This window comes from Miniopterus natalensis, chromosome 18, assembly GCF_054644295.1.
Source record: "Miniopterus natalensis isolate mMinNat1 chromosome 18, mMinNat1.hap1, whole genome shotgun sequence".
In the NCBI taxonomy this organism is placed as follows: domain Eukaryota; kingdom Metazoa; phylum Chordata; class Mammalia; order Chiroptera; family Miniopteridae; genus Miniopterus; species Miniopterus natalensis.
The window spans coordinates 7,498,375-7,518,848 of record NC_142098.1 but is presented as its reverse complement, the minus strand read 5'-3'; the positions used below and the strand labels follow the sequence as shown (position 1 = coordinate 7,518,848).

At 47.9% G+C, this 20,474-nt stretch overlaps 1 protein-coding gene across 2 annotated transcripts in view; it reads left to right on the top strand.

The window, feature by feature from the left end:
* Positions 1-4,343: 4,343 nt before the first annotated feature.
* Positions 4,344-20,474, top strand: part of TOX3 (TOX high mobility group box family member 3) — a 96,251-nt gene continuing 80,120 nt past the window's right edge. For both annotated transcript variants that reach the window (XM_087826914.1, XM_087826913.1), the window contains exon 1: positions 4,344-4,670. In XM_087826914.1, coding sequence (XP_087683040.1) covers positions 4,584-4,670 — 87 coding nt within the window. In that variant the 5' untranslated portion in view covers positions 4,344-4,583. The remainder of the gene's footprint in view (positions 4,671-20,474) is intronic.

Genomic DNA, 20,474 nt, shown 5'->3' with positions numbered 1-20,474 from the left:
AGTAAGATCTTTGGTTATATAACTCCGCAATTTTACTGACGTTCTCTTAGGGACTTTCTTGTTTAATGTGGAGCCAGACAAAATAAAGAAATAAAGTTTTCAGTGTTCTGTCAAGATGTAAAATAGTTTTCTCATTGCAGGTTGTGTATTTTTTCTCATTTTTTAGAGATCCTTGGATGACTCTGACTATTCAATTAGAAACATCAAGCTAATAAGGCAGACTTTTGACCCAAATCATAGAAATACCCTACAAGAGTTTTCTTATGTCCAGAAGCTGGATTTTGGCTACACAACTGATTCTTGTGCTGACCTTCTAAATCAATAACTGTTAGCACTGTTCAGCATAAATTCAAAGCATGTTTAAGATATGTTCTTGGAGAAGTTTCTTCAAATTCAAGGCTAACCTAGTATAAAGGAAACCTTTGTCTATGGCATTTCAGAAACCAAATTGCTGACAGACTGAAAAAGGTGACAAATAGCGTGATTGTTACAATTGCATCAAATTTTTTAAAGCATCATTTTGAAGTTTTTAATGGATGATCTTCTAATCCACTGGAGCCCTCAAAATTAGATGGTATTGTGAATGCAATGGAGAGTTTAATCAGATCAGTTCTAAATGAAACTGATTCTAGTTTGCGTACAAAGGACTGAAAACAGCAGAGTGCAAAAGACCCCCTGCACCCTGTCGCCACCCCCAGCTTGTTTGTGCATATCCGAAGCAGAGTTCCTGGGTTCAGTCTTCTCAAATCTTACCTTTACCAGCTTCCCTGGAAAAGATATTCCGCTATTAAACATTGTTTCTCCCCCGCTTTCCATTTTCCCCTTCCCATTTATCTTTCTTAAGTGAATATTTATTCATCGCGAACCACCTAAGTGCAAGGCATGATCCAAGGTTCTTGGGATACAGCTGTGATCCAGGTGGGGTTCTTGAACAGTGTGTCTTGCCCTCTCCCCTCCCTTGAGATTCAGCTCACAAATACCAGGGAGGCACAGAGCTTGGCATCCCTCATAACACATACAGGTGAGTGTGTCTATCAGGATTGTTTCTCTCAATAGTAGTGGCTGAGTCAGGACAGTATCTCCAGGTGACTGCATGGGACAGAGCATGTGTACATGTGTGCATGTGAACATATGTGTATGTGTGTATCCATGTATGTGGTGACCAATTCATAGTCTCCATTGAGGACTTCCATGTGGCATTTGGGGATCCTCTTTCTCATTCACAAGTGCCTCACACAGTGTCTGGCACAGAGCAGTCACCCCAAAATAGCTGCCCAGCGCCTGGGAAGTCAGCAGCCTCCCCAGATGACCCGCTTCTATTCTAGGAACTTTTGCATTGTAAGGGCCTCAACATACACATCTTCAGACAAACCACAGTTTCTTTGCCCCCTCTCCTTACTCAAGATCTACACTTTGAATTTTCGCTTACCTTGCCTCCTAAGTCATCTTCATCTTAAAACATTCACTGCCAGAAACTGTTTCTACAGAAAGGCATTTGCATCTGAACAGGGAGGGGGATTTTAAAGGTAAGCCTTTCCCAAAATTTCAGCCAAGAGGCTGTATCGGATACGACCGTGGATCCTTAACTCCTGGGAGCTTCCTGGGAGTCTGGCTTGTTTCGAGGCTCCACAGCACAACGCTGAGTGCAACACGTGTGCCCACATGCAATTCCGGATCTCGCAGCTAGTGGGGCTGCCACTGCGAGTGTTTGTATTCCTGATCCGCCAGGTCTGATTACAACTACAGGTCTATTCTCTCTGTGACTTCGATTATCCTTTCCTTCGCCCTCTGTAATCAAGCTCAGACTGCTCCAGACGCACACGATAGCCGAGCAGGTGAGGAATGTGAGTGTGCCAGGAAAAACTCTGCTTCCCAGTCTTTTGGGCTCCTTTTAACAACTATCTGGGAAAAACGAATTTCTCTTTTGGTCCCTCAGACCAGCAGGCTGCGCCTCTCCTGTGGCCAGATGCTGCACTCTACACCATTGTTAAATACTAATAGTGAAACTTAAAAGATGTTCTCTTGCGAGACAACAGGTGGCCACTGCAACCTCCAGCTCTGATTGGTGGAAAGGCCACAGGCGCGCCCAGTGGCCCAGAGAAAGGGCCTCCACTTCTGTGTTTCAAGAACCTGCTCAATGGGGTGTTGTCCTGATAATATCTCAGCTCACTGCCAATTTGTGCAACCCGCTGGGCCATTAGGGAGCGCCGCTGGGTTGTCAGTGTTAAATGGAGACTGGGAGGGGAGACCAAAGCTTATTGGGGGGTGGGAGGGTAGGGAGGGTTGGTGTCAACCCAGGCACAATGTGAGCAGTTGTTCTGTTCCTGAATACACAGGGCTGGCTCTCCTGCAGTCCCCAAGCACACGTTTCTGCTAAGAGACGAGCAAATACACAAACTTTCACCTAATTGAAGTTTATTTTTCCTGCTTGGTTCCGGAAAGATAATATTGAGTGAAGGTACATACACAGGTGTCACGAAGCCCAAGTGCCTACTTTGGAGAACAGAAAAATTGACAAACCCATATGACCCTTGTCTGACAAAGTTCAGGCCCTGGGTCAGCAACGTGTGATCATGGGACAAAGTGTTAGTGACTGTCAGCTACAAAATTTGTAAATTTCACCCTTCCTGTTCAAGTACCTCCTAAATCACCAAATTGGGGAAGGGACTGTCTGGAGGGGATACTTTCCCCTTACCCCATTGGTTCTTCCGGCTGGTCAAGTAATTCAAATGACAGCAGACTAACAGGAGAAAAATTAATTTTAATATGTGCACATGGGGAATTCACATAAGCATGAAAAGCCCAAAGACAGGGAGGTAAAATGAGGTATAGATGTCATTTTGGAGAAAGGCGGGGGAGGTAGGCCAACATTTGGTAAATTCTTGCAGGGACACCCAGAGACAATGGGACACAGAAACCGATTTTGTCCCTGGAACCTCCCAGTCAGTCTGCCACACTGAATTCATATGTGGTACGGTGATTATGCTAAGGTTCCCTTCCTGAAGAATTGCAGCCACCCCCCATCTGAATCTCTTTAGGCAGGTAAGGGGGAGGCAAAAACACTCTTCCTGAGTTTGTTGAGCTTTAACTGTTTTCGTCTCAACATAATCTGCACATTCCAGGGACAGGGCAAATCTCAAAACCTCTCCCTAACTTCTCAACTCCTTGAGAAGTCCCTTCCTTCGCCAGGGCTGGGGGCCACACTCTCAGGAACCCGAGGCACTCAGTCCGAGGGGGGTGAAGAGCGGAGGGGTGCAGCTCGGAGCAACAGAAAGAAATGAAGACGGGTGGGTGAGTTCAGTGCGAGGAAGCGAAGCACCCAGAACCTTTTAGGAAAACGGGGGCATTTTCTCCCAGAGCAGTGAACGATCTGCCTAGATCCAGTTACTCAGATGCCTTCCCAACACAAACAAGAGCAACGAAAACACGAAGGGAACCGACACGAGGCTTAACCCAGGAAGCCTCACGTCTGCCTACCTGTGAAAGGTCAGGCCCGACGCCCTACCACAGGTGCACGTGGGCGGGTCCCGGCTACCCCGAGGTGCTCGTGCAGGTGGGCTGCTGGGTTAGGCGCCTCCGAGCAGGACACAGAAGTGGGTTTAGAGGAAACCGGGGACGGCACCCACGAGCCATCAATGGGGTCGAGGAGAGGAAAACGATGGGAAACTGGGGGGGACGGAAGCCGACGGCGTGGGGTGCGGTGGCCGAGCCGGGGCCGCAAGAAGGGGCGGCTGCCAGGCGGGGGGGGGCACGGGGCACGGGGCTGGCGGCGGCCGGAGCGGCCGAGGGAAGGAGGGAGCGAGGAGCGCTCCGAGGCAGCGGGGACAAAGAGGACCGGGGAGGGAAGGGGGGCGAGGTGGGAGGAACAGGGGCCCCGGAGAGGGGGCGGCCGAGCAGCGGGCGACCGGGAAGCCGCGGGCTGCGCGCGGCGCGGAGTGAGCGGCGAGGGGCCGCGCGGGGCAGGGGCCGGCGGGGCGGGGCGGGCGCGCCCGGAGGCGGTCCGGGCGGAGGAGCGCACCGGCGGGGCGGGCGGCGCGCCAGCTGCCCGCGGTGGGAGGGGCGGAGCGGCGGCGGCGCGGGGAGGGGACCGGCGGCGAAGGCAGGAGGGGGAGCGAGAGGGGAGGGGCCGGGCCCCTTGTCTCCGCGGCTCCTCTCCTCAGTCCGCCCGGGGAGGAGGAGGAGGAGCGGGGCCAGCCGCCGCCGCCGTCCCAGCCTCGCCCGGCGCACCTGAGCTCTCCGCGCCGCCCCGGGCCCCCGCGCCGCGCCCCGCGCCCCCGCGCCGCGCCCCGCGCCCTCGGCGCCCGGCCCGCGCGCAGCGCTGCCTCGGGGTCCCGGCGGGGCGCGTCCCCCGGGCCGCCTCCCGCTCTCCCGCGGCTCGCGTGGCCGCGCCTTTGTGTGCCGCTGCCGCGGCTCCCGGGCTCCTCGGGCTCCGACTGCGGCGCCCCTCCGGCCCGGAGTCCCGCCCGCCGCCTCGGACAACCCCGACCGGGCGCCCTCGACGGTGGACCTAGCGGCTTAGAGGAGGCGGGCACCCGCCCCGGCGAGCCCCAGCGTCGGCCCCCGGCCCCGGGCCCGGCTCCGGCATGGATATGAGGTTCTACCCCGCGGCGGCCGGGGACCCCGCCGGCCTGGACTTCGCGCAGTGCCTGGGGTACTACGGCTACAGCAAGGTGACCGGGCCGGGCGGGGGCGGCGGGGCGGGGGCCACCTTCCCATCCCGGGCGCGCCCCGCGCTCCAGCCTACCGCCCGCTGCACTTTCTTTCCCTTTCTTCCCTCTTTCCTCCCCTCTCCACTCCTTCCCCTCTGCGCTCAGTCTCTGTCCAACTCTCCCTCTGCTCTTCCTGCCCCCTTCCCCCCGCCGCCTTCCCCCTTTTTGTCCCTCCGCCGGCACTCCCCTCGCTGCCCCTCTGCCCTCCGCCTCCCCTTCCACCGTCTCCCCCACCCCCAACCCGCCGGCTCGCCGCGCCCGCCCCGAAGGAGCGGAGCGCGGCCCGAGGCTGGAGGGGAGACGGGCGTGCGAGCCTTTGTTGTTGTTATTAGTAAACACGGTCGCAGCTCCCTGGGGGCGGGGGGCGCTGGAGCCCCCGCTCCGTGGTGCGCCGACCTCGCCGTGCCGCTTCCAGCCCATCCTACCTCCCCCTGCGCACGGAGAGCCGGACCCCGGCCGCTCGGGGAAGGAAGGAACAAACTTTTGAGCGTGCCCTGGATGGGGGAGGGGGAGGGGAGCGGGGGACCCCCGCAGGTGGCCTTTGCTACCCTCTCTGGCAGGGCGCGTTGAACCACTCCTCTCTGTTGGCACGAGCGACTTCTCATCTTTAATTTTTGGGGGGAGGGTGAGTTTTGCCTTTCGGGGAGATCAGGGTTGGAGACCTGCACGCCACGCCCTGGGTCACCCCACCTCCTCCATGTCCCCCTGCGCAACTTGGAGGACCGAGCTTTCCTGGTGGCCGAAGGTGGCTCCCAGAAGGGTGGCCGCGCGGCCGCGGGCGGCGAGCCGGCGCGGGAGCCGCTGCCCTCCGGCCGGGGCGGCGCGCACCCCGGTCTCTACCCTTCCCGACGCCCGCGGGGCCAGGCTTTGGAGGAGGCATCACCCCGAGGGCGGTATTCCGAGAAAGAGCGGTGCCCCGATGGCTCGTGCCCTCTCAGTGCGGGTTTTCTTTCTGCCCTCCCCTGCTCTCCCCTCCTCCCCCCTTTTTCTTCCCAGTCGTAGTTTGTTTACGATTGCTGGGATCACCGAGGAGGAGATCGGAGCCTGCCCGGAGAAAGGTGCCGCGCAAAACTAAGGAATAAATAGCAGGAAGGGGGGCTGCGTGGAGAGCGAGGGGCGGCGTGCTGCGCCCCGGCTGATGGAGCCTCGTGTTCCTGTCTATTTGTTTATACTCCGTGCCCAACTCCAGTGCTGAAGTTTGTGAAGGACTTCAGGGTCTTTCTCCCGCACCCCGTGCCATCGTCGCCTCGTGCCTGGCACCGAGGGGCCTCCCCGCGAGTGCAGAAGGAAGGGTGGTTATTCCAGGGTGCTTTAACCCTCCCGTGGTGGGGGGCAGTCACGCTCTCGGGATTCCTGGGGTGATCCGCTAAGTATCGAGGGCGAAGCAAGAGAGGGCCCTGCAGCCAGAGTTAAGGTTTCGTGTCTGTCCTCTGATTTTGGATTTCCTCGGGTTATTAAATGCTTTAAGAAGTCCCCAATGTATGCTCAGTGAGGGACTCAGGCAGCCTAATTAAGTATGTAGTCTTTCAGAGACTCCACCTAATTGTTCCAGTGGGGTATTATTTATCTCTTTCCAAGCCAGCCTCTGTACGCAGGCCCTGTATGACTGGGCAGGCTCTTATTTTTGGAAGCCATTACCTTGCCTAATGTAACTACTTTCTCTGATTTAAGATCAGCAACACTCAAATGACACCAAAATAGAAACCTTTTGTATTAATCCAGTCACTGCAATGCGTGGCAAATCTCTCTGTTCCCTAGGATCCCAAGGGTACTTCAAGGGACCAGAGGAAATTCTGGGTGTTTTGTGTCCCTTTTTATTTTTTGAGAAAGGCTATTTTCAGTGCATTTAAACTCCAAACATTTATTTCAGGGAGGGTATAGGGAAAGCTCGAGAACAGTCATTTTTCACTGAGGTGCATGTTTCACTCCAGGAGCAAGGATGCAAGTTGGTTTACTATCCTATTTTCTGAATGCAGCTATTTGCCTGAAATAACTTGGTTTGGTAGTAATTCAGCAGTCTGATCATCATAAGTGCTGTGTGTACCCAACTTGTGAAAGTTAGTGCTCAAATTGGTAGAAATCAAATTGTACTTATTTTAAGGGATGTTTGCACTTAAGTCCTTGCAAATTCACACACACACACACACACACACACACACACACACACACACACCTTTAAACTGAGCCGCAAAACTATATTTCCCTACTCTTCATTTCAGGAGCGAAAAAGCCAATTTTATTCCCTGTAATTTCTCTTTATAGGGAGAATGGAGTAGAAGAGGAAGTATTAACTTTATGGGTATAAAACAGCAAGTGCTAATTAAAGGTTTATAGCGTTTGTTTCACAGCTAACTTGTGTGTCTGAAGTGGTGCTGTTCAGTATAGGTTTATACTGAAAATGTAAAAACTAGCCTACAAAGAAGTGCACTTACTTTATATGGAAATACCTGTAATGGTTAATCTCTTTGAGACTTAACTTAATGACGTGTATTTTCTTTCTGGATGGGAAATGATGGATTTGAAAGACAGTAGGTTTCTGCCCTTTCTTGTTTTAATGACCATCTGGGAAACTTTAGGAGAAATACAGAGCCCTCTGCTCCAGGCTTAACAAGTGAAATGTTAGCACTTATCTTTAAATTTATTTACAAACCGTGAATAATAGGGTCTCATTCATCTCTTTAACAAATGACCAGGCTCCTTTGTATAAATTATTTGCGTGTATATTATCTTTACATTCTGTGAGTATATGGATCCTTTTTAAATGTCAGGGCTCATGAAAGTGTACTCTGTCTATGGAGAATGGATGAAAGAGTTTTGAGGGTTCAAAAGTCCTTGCAAGTAGCAAAATAACTTCAAATAAAATATAGCCAGGATCATTAAAATCAGTTAATAATTCATGAACCAGCCACTGATGTATAAACTTAAAGTCATCTCTGTTTTCTAAGGGCTAATTTCCATTTTATTTTCAAGTGGAAAAATCTGTTTGAACAGTTCTTTTTCTGATGTGGCCAACAGATTAAACTAACACACCCAACACACACACACACACATTTATAAAATGCCTTATGTTACTCAAGTGACTTGGTGACCCATTATCCATATATCTAGAATTTTTCTTTCCCTGGGTTTAATTTGTCTTTTCACCAGTAAGAAGGTCATGTACAGCATTTCAATTGGCATGTAATTGTCAGAAGTCTGCCACCCCAAAATAAACTATTGTATTTAATGTGGGTGTAAAGTGAAATTACGCAGTAGGTTAATAATGAACTTGGACTAAACTCTAGTTACTAGCTTTTTCTGCATATTCGTGGAGTCCCCCCCTTTGGAAATATGGCTTTTAACTTCTTAGCCTATGTAGAATAGTCCTGTGTTTGTACTCCTCAGTCCCCAGCCGCGCTTTCTAATTATCGTGCGTGGTATTGATCACTCCGCTTAATGAAGACGTTCTGATGTGAGTGCTTTCACTCTCTCTCATTGAGCCTCTCTGTCTTGGTCAGCTTGAAGGGTAAGAGGACCTGAAAGGTAATTTGTCATTTGTCTATCTTCCTGGAGACTGTGGTTCAGATTGAGACCATATTGAGAGGGGGTTTGATTGAAACTCTTCTTAGGTTGAAACCTCGTGAACTTGACACGTGGGAACTAATGATTTCATTCTAGGGTTTGGAGTATGGGGGTGTTGAGTTTTGAGAGCAGATGAGAGAGAGATTTCAATATTTTCCCATGTCAAGTTTTCAAAGAAGAGGCTGAAGCCCCATTGTGAAAGAGAAATATGACTTTTCTAAGGACCTTAGACAAGGGGTTATAACCTCAAGTGCCTATAGGGACAGCCAGTTACCCTCCGTGCAGACAGGGTTTGAGGTCTCGGGAAGATGTGCCCTGTTTACAGGGTCAGCCTTGTCCAACATTAGTAGATTGTTGCCATGCCAACATTTGGGCCCAGTCTCTCCACATTTTGTAATTATTTTTTCAAGAGAATGATAGTCTGGATTTTTATGTGAAATATTCCGAATTTTAAGTGTTGGCAGGAAATTAACAAATAATTAAAATCGTCCTCTGGGCCCCTTAGAATGTGCTTGTGTACGGCTTCCTTGCCACTTTGTCTTACACAAACTCATATGCAGACAAGGATTCAAAATTCATTTTTTAGTAAGTCATTTCCGGTTTCTGTTCAGCTCTAAGGACAGTTCCAGTCCCATGTCCCGCTGTATGGACAATTCCGTTAAGTGAGTAGAGAAAGTAGAAACTAACCACTTCCAATGGGATTCTATTCTGATCACCTGGATTCTATCCTTGGCCAATTTCATGGTCTCAAGTCAATGGGCTGGTTCTAGATCAGGGGTTGGCAAACAGCAGCCTGTGGGTCACAGCTGGCCTGCTGTCCCTTGTATAGTCTGTGAGTTGAGAATGGGTTATATATTTTTAAATGGTTGAAATAAGTCAAAAGAAGAATAACATTTTATGACTGAAGACTACATGAAACTCACATTTGTGTCCATAAAGTTTTATTGGAACATGGCCCCACTCCTTTGTTGACATGTTTCTGTGGTTGCTTTCATGATACAGGTGCAGAGTTGAGTAGTTGTGACAGAGGCTGTATGGCCTGCAGAACCTAAAACATTTACTGTTTGCTCCTTTCCAGAGAAAGTTTGCCGACTCCTGATCTGGATGGTCAGAGCACGTGATGAGCTTTCTTTGTCCCAAGCCTGAGTGGTAGAAAGAAAATCTAGTTAATAAGATGGAATAACTGGAAAGATTGCTGTCTCAGAGAATGTTTCTCAAAAATGCTTCTAGAACAGTGGGTTCCCAGCCCTAGCTGTTCTTTAGCCCTGGCTGAGTGGGAGAAAGCTTCTTAAAAATAGTCCCGCTTGGCCTTTCCCCAGACCACTTCAGTAAGACTCTTTGGGGAATGGGACCCAGCAGCAGTAGTTTTAAAAGCTTCCCAGGTGATCCCAATGGGCGGCCATGGTTGAAAACCTTGATTGAGGCAGAGGGTCCTGCTTTGGGTGATCAGCCTCGAGGAGCCGGAGGAGCAGGTAGAGAAGTTTGTTATTGCCGTAAGGAAGACAAGACTTCTGGCAGAAAGGTTGGTTCCAGGTTGGCACTTGGGGCCCTTTTTAGACCTTGGCAGGTTCCAAGCACTGTGGATCTGGGCTCCCCTCTACATCGTATCAGACATTAAAATGCATCCACATTCTTCATTTAATATGACACGATACCTTATCTGAGTTGATTAGTTGCATTTTGTAGACATTTAATTAGCATGTGTTAATTTTAATTTTGTAGTGTGTGTGTGTTGTATGCACAATTAGTTTTTTTCTTTTCACATTTTAGATGTTTTTATAGGCCCTCGAGAAGCTCGTAGTTCTAAGTGTCTGGTTTATAGTGACTAATGGATGAAATATTCTTGCTGCCAGTAACTGGAGGCCCAGAGACTCCCCGTTTTGCCACCGGGACAGGGGGATGTTTATGAAAATCCTGTGCTCAGTAGAGGCTAGCCTGCAGTTGGCCACAGAAAGTTAATTTTAGTCATTTTAGGTGAAGTCAGTGCTTGTATGTGGCCACAACATTCAAAGTATGTGTAGGTATTTCAAGAACTAACTACTTCAGGTCATAAACTGTCAAGGGGTGCGCTTGTGTGATCTACACAGTATTTTAAAATATTCAAATAATTATCTGTATTTAAAAACCTTTGCACGTAGATCTTGATTTCCAGATTTTCTTTAGAAAAACACATAAATTTGGCCAGACTGGACCTGTACCCTCACATGGCAACATCTGCCCCTTGCCCTGCAGATGCCCATACCCTTCTCTGTTCCCCGGGGCCCTTCCACTTCTTGTTTCTCAAACTGCATTCCTTTTGGATCCCTGGGGGCTTCGAGTTTGAAAACTTTAATTAAGGAGAGATGAAATTAAACCAACAAAAAATGATGCTCCGACCGAGTGAAACAAGGGCACTGTCATTGGAGAAATACAGACCAAGTGTTCCTCATGGTATGTAGGTTAGCAGATGAAATGGAAAAAAGTGATTTGTGACCATGTTGTAGAGCATTGTTTCTCAAACTTGAACATTCACAAGAATCACCTGGAGAGCTTCCTGTGGCACAGAGTGTTGGACCTTAGTCCCGAGGAGACTGCAGTACAGGCGTGGGGTGGGGTCCCCAGGTGACGCTGATGTGGGGTGGTAGCACAGCACAGAGGGCCTTGAGTGGTAAGGTAAGAGGTGTGTCCTTTGTAAGTGCATCAGTTAGAATGCTTTGGGCTGCAAGTAACAATGTTGAACAAACGGTGGCGTGAACTCTAAGGAAATTTGTTTACTGACAAGCCTTTAGGTAGGCAGTGTTCGGCTGTTTTGGATGGTTCAATCATGTGTTCAAGGACCCTCTTTGCTTTTCTTTCTGCTCTGCCATCGGTGTTCCAGCAGCCTCCTCAGGGTCACACGTTGGCTGTGGTGGCTGAGGCATCACATCCTCATGTGATAGCATGCAGAGCTGGGAGCAGGTGGGGCGATAGCAAAAGACCACTTCTCCTTCTGTGCGTCTCTTACCAAGAACAGCAGGCTTTCTTGGAAACAGTTCCACTGGACTCTTTTTTATCTTACTGATCAGAAATGAACCACCTGTTCACCCTCAGCCGATCATTGACAAAAAAGGAGACTGCTGTGATTGGCTTAGACCAATCCCATGTCACCCGGGGCTGGGCACAGTGTTGCATAAGCAAAATTGATGTTATGCTCTGTTAGCAAGGAAGAAGACCGTTGGAAAGAAAACCAATAGGGTCTACAACTGAGCACATGTGAAGAATTTTTAGTGGGCCAGGGGTGCAGTCGGAGGTGTACTTTGTGAATATAGATCTAAGCTTTCGACTAGACTCCTGTAGCCAGACAAGAGGTGAGGGTTCCGGTGAGGGTGCCGTTACCCCAGTGAGCTAAAGGCGTGAGAAGGATTTGAACTGAGGAGGTGTGAGTATGTGCGTGGAGGAGAGAGGGGCACTTGGGCCCTGGCCAAATGGTAGGACCTTGAACAGAGGTAGAGAGGTCAGAGGAGAGTTTGGTTTTGAGGGAAAGATAGAGCTGATTTTGGGTATTTTGGTGGACTCTCCTCACAGAGACATCAAGTAGGCCCTTGTACCAGTGCCCTGGAACTCAAGAGAGAGCTCAGGGCTGAAGAACCAAAGTCGAGAGTCTCCCTGTGTGCGGTCAAGGGACTCCTCAGACAGTGAGGAGTCGAGGGTTGCAAAGGACATAGGCTCCTTCCTGCGGGTTGGCTGGTGTTTGCTAGTTCAGCTTCCCTGTTAGAGAGGAAGTAATGTGCATGTGGACTCAGAAAAATTTGAAATTCTACTGTACCATTATAAGAATGATATACACAGGAGTGAGAGAGAGAGAGAGTGTGTGTGTGCGCACTTGGGTGATGATATATCCTTTCTATCTTAATAGTTCTTTGGAAAGACACATTCTTAAATGGTTGTTCCTAAGTAGGAATGATGCATAATTTGCAATAACATAATTTAAAGCCCTGTCAGCCACTTATGAATTAAAACTTTATGTTTCTTTTTTTGTTTATGTAAGAGGTGCAGTTTCTAATAGGATTTTGTGACTTGTTAATGATGTCAAGTGTCTTGGAGAATGTTTTGAGTGTGGTTGATAAGGAAGGACAATGTTTGCTAAGCATGTTTATAAATTTAAAAAAATTTGAAGGTTCAGTCTGCGCTTTCCAAAAACTAGAACACACACACACACACACACACACACACACACACCCCTTTGTAAAGTATGAGTAGAAGCTTTTATTTAAGGTCTGCACGAGCTTCTGACAGGTTTTATCTTCTCCCTTTGTAGTGGATCATTTTATTTTCTTTGTTTCCCAAGTTAGTACCTTAATCCCTTCCCCAGGGAGGCCAGTTCTCTTCTGTATGTTCCATGCTTGTGTGAAACGTACCAGCCATTGGAACAGGGCCCTTTTTGTATGTCTAGTGTTCTGTCTTTAATCTTAATTTGACTTTGCTTATAAAAGAATAATTTGAATGTCTTGATAATCCATAAGTTAAACAAATTGGCCAGCATCAAGAAGTATTTGGATTTCACTCTAAATACATATTTGAATGATATAAATTCATTCTTCTAGAGGAGACAGGTTTCAAGCTGGGCCTTCTATTCCAAATGTTGCCAGTTGAATTTGGCCTTTTCTGCATTGACTAAATTGCTTACATAGAGGCATTATATTAAATATGGTGATGGGAGTGAGTTTTTTAATACTTTAAATTGATGATGTGGAAGCCACTGCCCCATACCGAGAGATTTTCTCAGCAATTTCTGTAGCTAATTTGTAATGAGCATGAGATTTTGATGTACTGTAGAATAACCAACGTTTTACACTTTCTTTTCAAAATCTTCCACATATAGGAGATAGAAGTCCCAAATGCTGACCTGACTAGAAAACTTTTATGAAACATGTATAATTGATTGGAAGTTGATTTTTCTTGAAAAGAGCATGAGTTAAATCTAGAAACACTGAGCAGTTAGCACACCTGGTAGCTCTGTTTCGCTGCCCCTTATGCCTGCATCTTGAATGAGAAGCTCAACTATTACTGTTTGGCTTATTTTAAAAATTCTAATAAAAATATTTAATGGAGAAGTGGTTAAAAGTGTTGTTATTAGTGAAAATCCTTTTGATTGCAAGTGGGAAAAAGTCCTCCAACTGAGTTAAATAGGAAAGAGATTGTCAGTTTTGTTTCAGGTATTGCACAATCCAGAGTTTCAAGGGTTGTTATCAAGACTTTTATAAGGTTTGCTTTCATCAGTTTGGCGTCTTTTATCAGTCAGGCCCTCCTCAGGTGACAGGCAGATGTCCTGAAGCAGCTCCCAGTCACAGCCCCACAGCTCAACCTCCCCAAGAGGGAGAGATTCTCCTTCCCACTTGTTCTAGGACCTTCTATGAACCCAGTCTCATTGGGCAGACTTGGGTCACAAGCCCAGTCCCAACATCACCCATCTCAGGAGTGGGGGGGTCCTGCCATCGCCTTAGAAACCATCTGGGCTAATTGTTCCAGCAGTGGTTCCTCAAAGGAAGAGCAAAATGCCGGTGTCATACTGAGGGACAGTAGGTGTGGAGTTGGAAAAAAGCCCATTTAAGCTGCTAAATGAAGTGGAGCTTCACGATTTTCAAGATTTCTGAGGATCTGAGTTGTCCATGCTGCTGCTACTTTGTGGAAACTGGAAATAGCCTGAGCCTATTTGATACAGATATCATTATTATTATTAATTAAGTACTTATTAGGAATGCACTTGTTAGGGGCTGAGATTAAATGTGGTCTGCCTTCAAGAAACCTCTAGTTTGTTGGGGAGCAGATGTGTATGTGTTAGTGTTCATGAAATGTTTGGGGTGTGTGTGTGTGTGTGAATATGTGTACATAAGGGAGATGCTCTAGGCTGAAGCTAGTGATCGGTGTAGGTAAATGTGCTCCAGGAGCAGATTGGATGAGGGAGAAGGTCCCTGAGGGATGTTGTTACCAGGTGATAGAGCTCACAGAGGCCGTCAGGTTAGGGATGGACAAGTGGGACGACTGGGCTCCAGTGGTGGGAGATGTGGTTGGTTGAGACCAAATTGTGGAGGCACTAGGATGGGAAAGACCAGAGGTTTTATTTAGTAGATACTAGTAGAGCAAATTGTATGTGTGTAGGTACATTGGCATGTGCAGGTGTAGGTGTGTATGTACGTAGATGTTTATTGAACGGGGGTGGTTAGCTAATGAGAAGGCATTTTCAGGACGGAACCTGAGAACGTTTGAGGGAGACGTTAAAGAGGCCTGAAGAGAGAGTGATGGAGTAATGGGTAGGGGGGTTGGCTGGCCTCGGAATGAAGGCTGCAGATAAAGGCAACTTAGCCTTGAAATAAATGCTTGCTAACCGTTCTTTGAAATGATCAGAAGGAGAAGATGGGGAGACAGGGGGAAAGTGGGCCGGGAGGGAGAGGGAGAGGGATGAGACTGGAGTGCCCATGCCTTGCCTCTTCCCCCTCCGCCTTGCTGTAGGGTCTCAGTGCCCCAGCCTCGCCCCAGCCTTTTGCACTTGTTTTTACCTCTGTCTGGAACCCTTTCTCCAAAGATCTTTTTTCTCAGTATTCATATCAAAGCCTTCAGGTGTGGCTTGATCATGAAATAATACCTAAATATTTAAAATATTCTTGCTCCCACCCCTCAGTCACTATCTCCCTCCCCTCATCTTTGTGTTTATAGCACATGTCTACTTGAATTTGTGTCTACTAATTTAGTCAGATGTTTCTTGTGTACGCCATTCAGACTTCTTGAGGGTAGGGACTTCTGGTGACTACTGTATGCCTAGCATCTGGAACAGTGCTTGACACGTAAAAGAACATGTGATAAGGAATGAACCGGAGGTGACTAAAACTATCGTTCAGAAGATCTAGTTGTTGTTTAATCTCTGGATAAACATATGTTGGACCTACTATGTGCCAGGCACTTCTAGGCAATGGAATGCAGAGTTGAATAGTCACTTGTCCTGTCATGAAGGAGCTTGCCTGCAGTTGTAATGATTCCTGTTAGAAGTTTTTAAGCTTAAATTTTATTTTCAGTTTCCTCCATCAGTATTCTGTGTGTCGGGGATGATGGGAATGGAGCAGGGGAAGGAAGGCAAGGGTGATCCTAGGGGATCTCGCCTAGGCAGGAATGAGAGGACAGAGGAGAAGGGGAACAAGTGAAGGAGCAAATGGAAGTGGCTCCTCAGTCCAAGTGCTCAGGCTGGTGAAGAAAGGTCAGGGAAGGGGAGACTTCGGTACAGGCAGAGAAGAGCGTGTTATTTAGCATTCACCAGCTAGTAAGAGAAAAAATAATAATTTAAGCAGCAGTGGCTTAAATGAGGCAGATGTTCCTCTCTCTGTCCCCTAGTGAAGCATAGTTGGGGGCTGGTGTGGTGGCTTTGTAGACGGCTGGGAGTCCAGCTCCCTCCAGCTTTCACGTGACCCCTGTTCTCATGGTTCAAGGTGGGGCACCAGCCGTCACCCATGGTCCATCCGGGAAGGAGGAGGAATCGTCACGGTAAAGGGAGGTTTACAGAAACTGCCACATGGCATTGGCGTTGGGATTGGCATGTATTTCACTGGCCAGAACCGTGACACATGGCCATGTCTGTGACTGCAAACTACCCAGGAGACGTGGTCTGTGCTGTGGCTGCCCATGTGCCCGGCGGAGCACTCAGCTGCTGTGTGAGAAGGGGTGAGGGTCGGTGGGCACAACAGGAATTTATAGCAGGTGCACGGGAGTGAGCGATGGGTGAGGTGTGTAGGTTTGAGATTTTGTGTATAAACTACAGTGTTCTATTTTAATGAGCTTCATTCAATATTTTAGTCTTCATTTGCTCCTTGGAGGGTCTTCCTTTGGTGATGCACTAAGATATCTTTTCAGTTCTTTCTTTGGTTTATGGGTTTTACTTAGGGAATGCTCAAAATACCCCATGATTTATATTCTTTGTAGGAACTACAAATCCTGTACTAATGTTAATTGATTATACCTATATTTTAGGCCCGGATTTCTCTTCTTTGCAGAATACTTCTTGAATTTTCATGCTACCATTTCCCAAGTCCTAAGTGTTGGTAACAAAGTTTTGAGCGCTTGTCAGCATTTTCCAAAGTAGATTTTCTTTTAACGTTGATGCTTTTCTTTTCTGATCAAACCCAGCTTACCTCTCACTCCTCATATCCCCACAGCCACCGAATCTTCTCCCCAGGAAATTGGCAGCCCTTTAGGGTCTTTCTCATTTAATCCGCAGGCCCCTCTGGCTCGCCCTCGATCCGTCCTGCAGGCTCAACTACAGAGTCACATCGCTGTCCCCTGTGCCTCGCAGCCTCCTGCGCAGTGTGCTTTGTGTCATCTTTAACGGCAGTCGCATTTCTCAGCTTCAGGATAACTGCAAACTGTGTCCACTTTCCTTGTTAAAAATGAGCGCTGCCTGAATGTGCTTGGGCCTTGCTGCAGAATCCGCGCGTTCAGCTCGGACGTTCTCCACCGTGGGTACAGCCCAAGTCCCCTCCAGTCCCCAAGTCGTGTTCAAACCAGCCCACCCTCGTTCTTAGAGGGGACCTCTGATCTCCCGCTTGATGAGCAGTGGTGATCTTCTGTGATGTGAACCGCTCATATGTCATCCTCACTGGCCTAGAATCCAGTTCTCTCTTCCGAAAACATTGTTGGAAGGATTTATCCCAGACTAGAGTCCAACAATGTTTTCGTTGAATTTTCTGAGTTCTACAGATGATTCCTATCTTTGCTGCTTGGTTCCTTTCTCCTTTGAATGTGCACAGGTTTTCCAGCCTTTAGTTTGAGTGCCACCACCTCCCTGTCATACTTTTGTTATCACATCCACATAATAATATGCTTGACCTTTCTGTTTGACTCACTTTTTCAAACCCTTAAATAAATTAATGTGGAATTAAGACTACTACAAGTGGAAAATTCTATCACCTTCCTTACCTAGAAGAAAACCCTAAAAATAAACACCAGGGGGGTAAGCGGTATTTTGGAGACCTTGCTTCCCCAAGCTCTGCTGTCTGTCATTTGAAGACGGGGCTTTGCGAGTGTTGGGGAGCGTTGAAGGCGGGTTAGCACCAAACTGCGACTTTGTCTCTGATTCTGTCTGGGGGCTTGAGAGGGATTCAAAACAGAATGGCTTTCCCCCGGTCTCTGTTAACTCATGGGGCGGTGCTTCTCGAAGCTGGGTGTGCACGCAGGGCAACTGGGGACTGGGTTAAGGTCAGCTCAGCGGTCTGGGGTGGGCCGGAGCCTTGGTGTTGCCGGCAGGGTCCCAGGTGATGCTGCTCTTGGTGGTTCCTGGCCACACGTGCAAGTGTCGAGTTTCGAGAAAGGACTTTCACACTTTTTTACTTTTGTCTGACTCTGAGGACCCTCTCTCTATATTTCTGAACAGCTTCTCAAACAAGAAATCTTTACCTAGGGTTCCACCTCTCCCTGACTCTGGCCCTCCTTAACGCCTTGTGGTCTATTTCTGCTCCTTGTAAGAATACTGAAAATATCTTCCCTCTTTTCTGGTGAGCTCTGCTTCGCCAGACGAGACTTCATTCATTGTAGAATATGGAATAGCTACTTTAGGCCAGATACTGGACTAAGCCCTGGGGTTATTCTCTTCTGCTGACTCCTTGAAATCTATCTCCACCCTTACACCTCTCCCCATCTCCCATGTCCCTGGTTCCCTAAATGTATTTGGATGCTTGGATGGCTTTTGCTCTGTCACTGTGTCTGTGGCTTTCCCTCTTCTTTCCAGCCATTGGGAATGTCCTGCAGAGCTTGGGTTTTGCCCTTGCCTCTGTATTTTTTTTCACTTTATATGTGGATCTTATTTTCTGCCTTTAGCTGTTCCCACTCTGGGTTTGTATTGGTTATCAATTGCTGTGTAACAAATTAAACCCCATGGCTTAAAACAAAAAACATATTTTGCTTGTGATTCTGCAAGCCAACAGTGTAGGCTGGACCCGGTGGGGAAGTTCCCTTGAGTGTTTCCGGGCTATCTAGGAGGCTCTGCTTCTGGAGCTTGGCTGGGCTGTCAGCTGGGTCCCCTTTCTGTCCCATGCGTGGTCTCTCACCTCTGTATGCCGAGGCCTGCACAAGAGCCCTCATGGTGGCAGCATTCTGAGTAGTGCTCAAGAGCCCTTGAGCACAGTCTAAGAAGGGTCTCACCCTTCCTTCTAGCACATTCTGCTACCCAGAGCAAGTCTCAAGGCTAGCCCAGGTTCAAGGGGAGAGGAAATAAACTCCATTTCTTGAAGGGAGGAGCTGCAGAATCACCTTACAATGGGGCATAGATACAGGGAGTTAGGAAGAATTGTGGCCATTTTTGCAACCTACCCCAAGGCCTCACATTTTCATCTCTAGCTTCATCTGCATTTCTCATCTTCTATTTGGCAGCTCTCTCTTCAGGATATCCCCACTTTACTGTCTGCCATCAGTTCAAGTCTAACATAAGCCGTGTGGCCACATGCATTGCTTCTACCCCTCAAAATTTCTCATCAGATTTTCACCATTTATCTCAGTGCCTCCATCATTTCCAGATGCAAGAAATAATTTTGATTACTTGGCTTCTTTATTCCCTTAGGGCTTAGGTCAGTGAAATACAGCACAGGGAAAGCAGTCAATAATGTTATAATAACTATGCTTGGTGCCAGGTGGGTACTGGAAATATCGGGGGGAGCACTTTGTAAAATATGTGACTGTCTAACCACTATGCTGTACACCTGAAACTAATACAAAATAATATTGAATGTCAACTGTAATTGAAAAATAAAATAAAAAACCTCATTTGGTAACAGTCTAAGACGATAGGATATAAATTCCCGCGTGCTGGTTGTATTGGCTCTAGTATATTCTTAATTTTCTTTTTTCTTTGCTTTGGTTCTTGTAAGTATTACCCCTGTTTTTGGAGTCAAATTTACTTTCAAGAGTGAGTCACCCCCAATTTCTGTGGAGAAAAGCAGCTTATGAGTAAATACTTAAAGCACTTTTAAGTGCAATGAATATGTTTGTATAGTGTCAAGGATACTCCGCATATCTTTCTACAAGAGAAATTTCCACATTGAAAGTGTATGTGTTGTGTCAATATTGTAAAGCTAAAAAACAAACTTACTCCTCCCCTATTGGTCCTTTTTTATAGGGATGGATGTAATTCTCAATTTAAAGCATTAGTTAAAGTTTTACTTACAGGATATTTCCCCCAGAATTATAGAATCTATTGAAATGACGCAAATAGGGAAATTGCTACACTCCCAGAGCCCTTAAAAAATGATGTTTGAACTCTTAGATTATTAAAAAAGTATGAATTCCTGGAAGTTCCCATCATGCCATAATCAGCACCTGTCTTAAGGAAGGTGCGGGTTTAATTTCACCTGAAGACTGCGCTGATTCCCTGCCCTGGGGCCCTCCCGTGCGGCCCGCATCCACGTTGGCTGCCTTGGGGGGGGATCTGCCGGGGAGGGAGCGCGCCTGGGGCCCTGGGGCCCGCACGAGCCCCGCCCGAGGTGAGAGGAGCAGCTGACGGCCTGTGCAACCCGCCGCCTTGTTGGGTGGCTTTCAAGGGACTCACCATTGCCTCGGGGCCCGGTTCTGTTTAACTAGCTTCCTGAAAAGCCGAAAATGTTGTTCTGGTGCCTTTGGAAAGCAGCCTGACCTGTTCCCCATCAGGTGGTGGTTGGTTCTGTTTATCTGAGGGTAGATCCAGGAGATCTAATGGATTTCAGCGACTCCAAACACCCAGCAGTTGGCAGGCTGGTGGGGCGTGAGGGCAGAGGCCCAGCGAGCCCCTGTCCAGCACCCACGGCGGGTCCCTGCGCCTCTGAAACGGGCCCTGCTCTGCTGGGTGCTGGGTGGACAGCGGGGAACCACACAGAGAAAGCCTTGCTCTGTGCTCTCACCCTCTAGGGCTTGTAAACCCAGCCCCGACATAGGACTGTTGTGTGTAGTAAATAAGCTCACCGTGGAGAGAGTAATTACAGTATTTACAAATAAGGTTGTTGTCAATATTGACTGTAACTCTGCCCATATAAGCACTTCACTAATGTTGGCTATTGTCATGATTATTCTTCTATGATATTTTTATCCTAAGCTCAGGGAAATTTCTTAACATCTGGATAGATTGCTGAACATAGACCATGGGAGAAGAGTCTTACCTCAGAATATCCTGGTATTTTAGCAGAAGCATTAGGAGCAGTGATAGATGGGGCCTCTGTTCTTAATGTATAACTTGGCAGG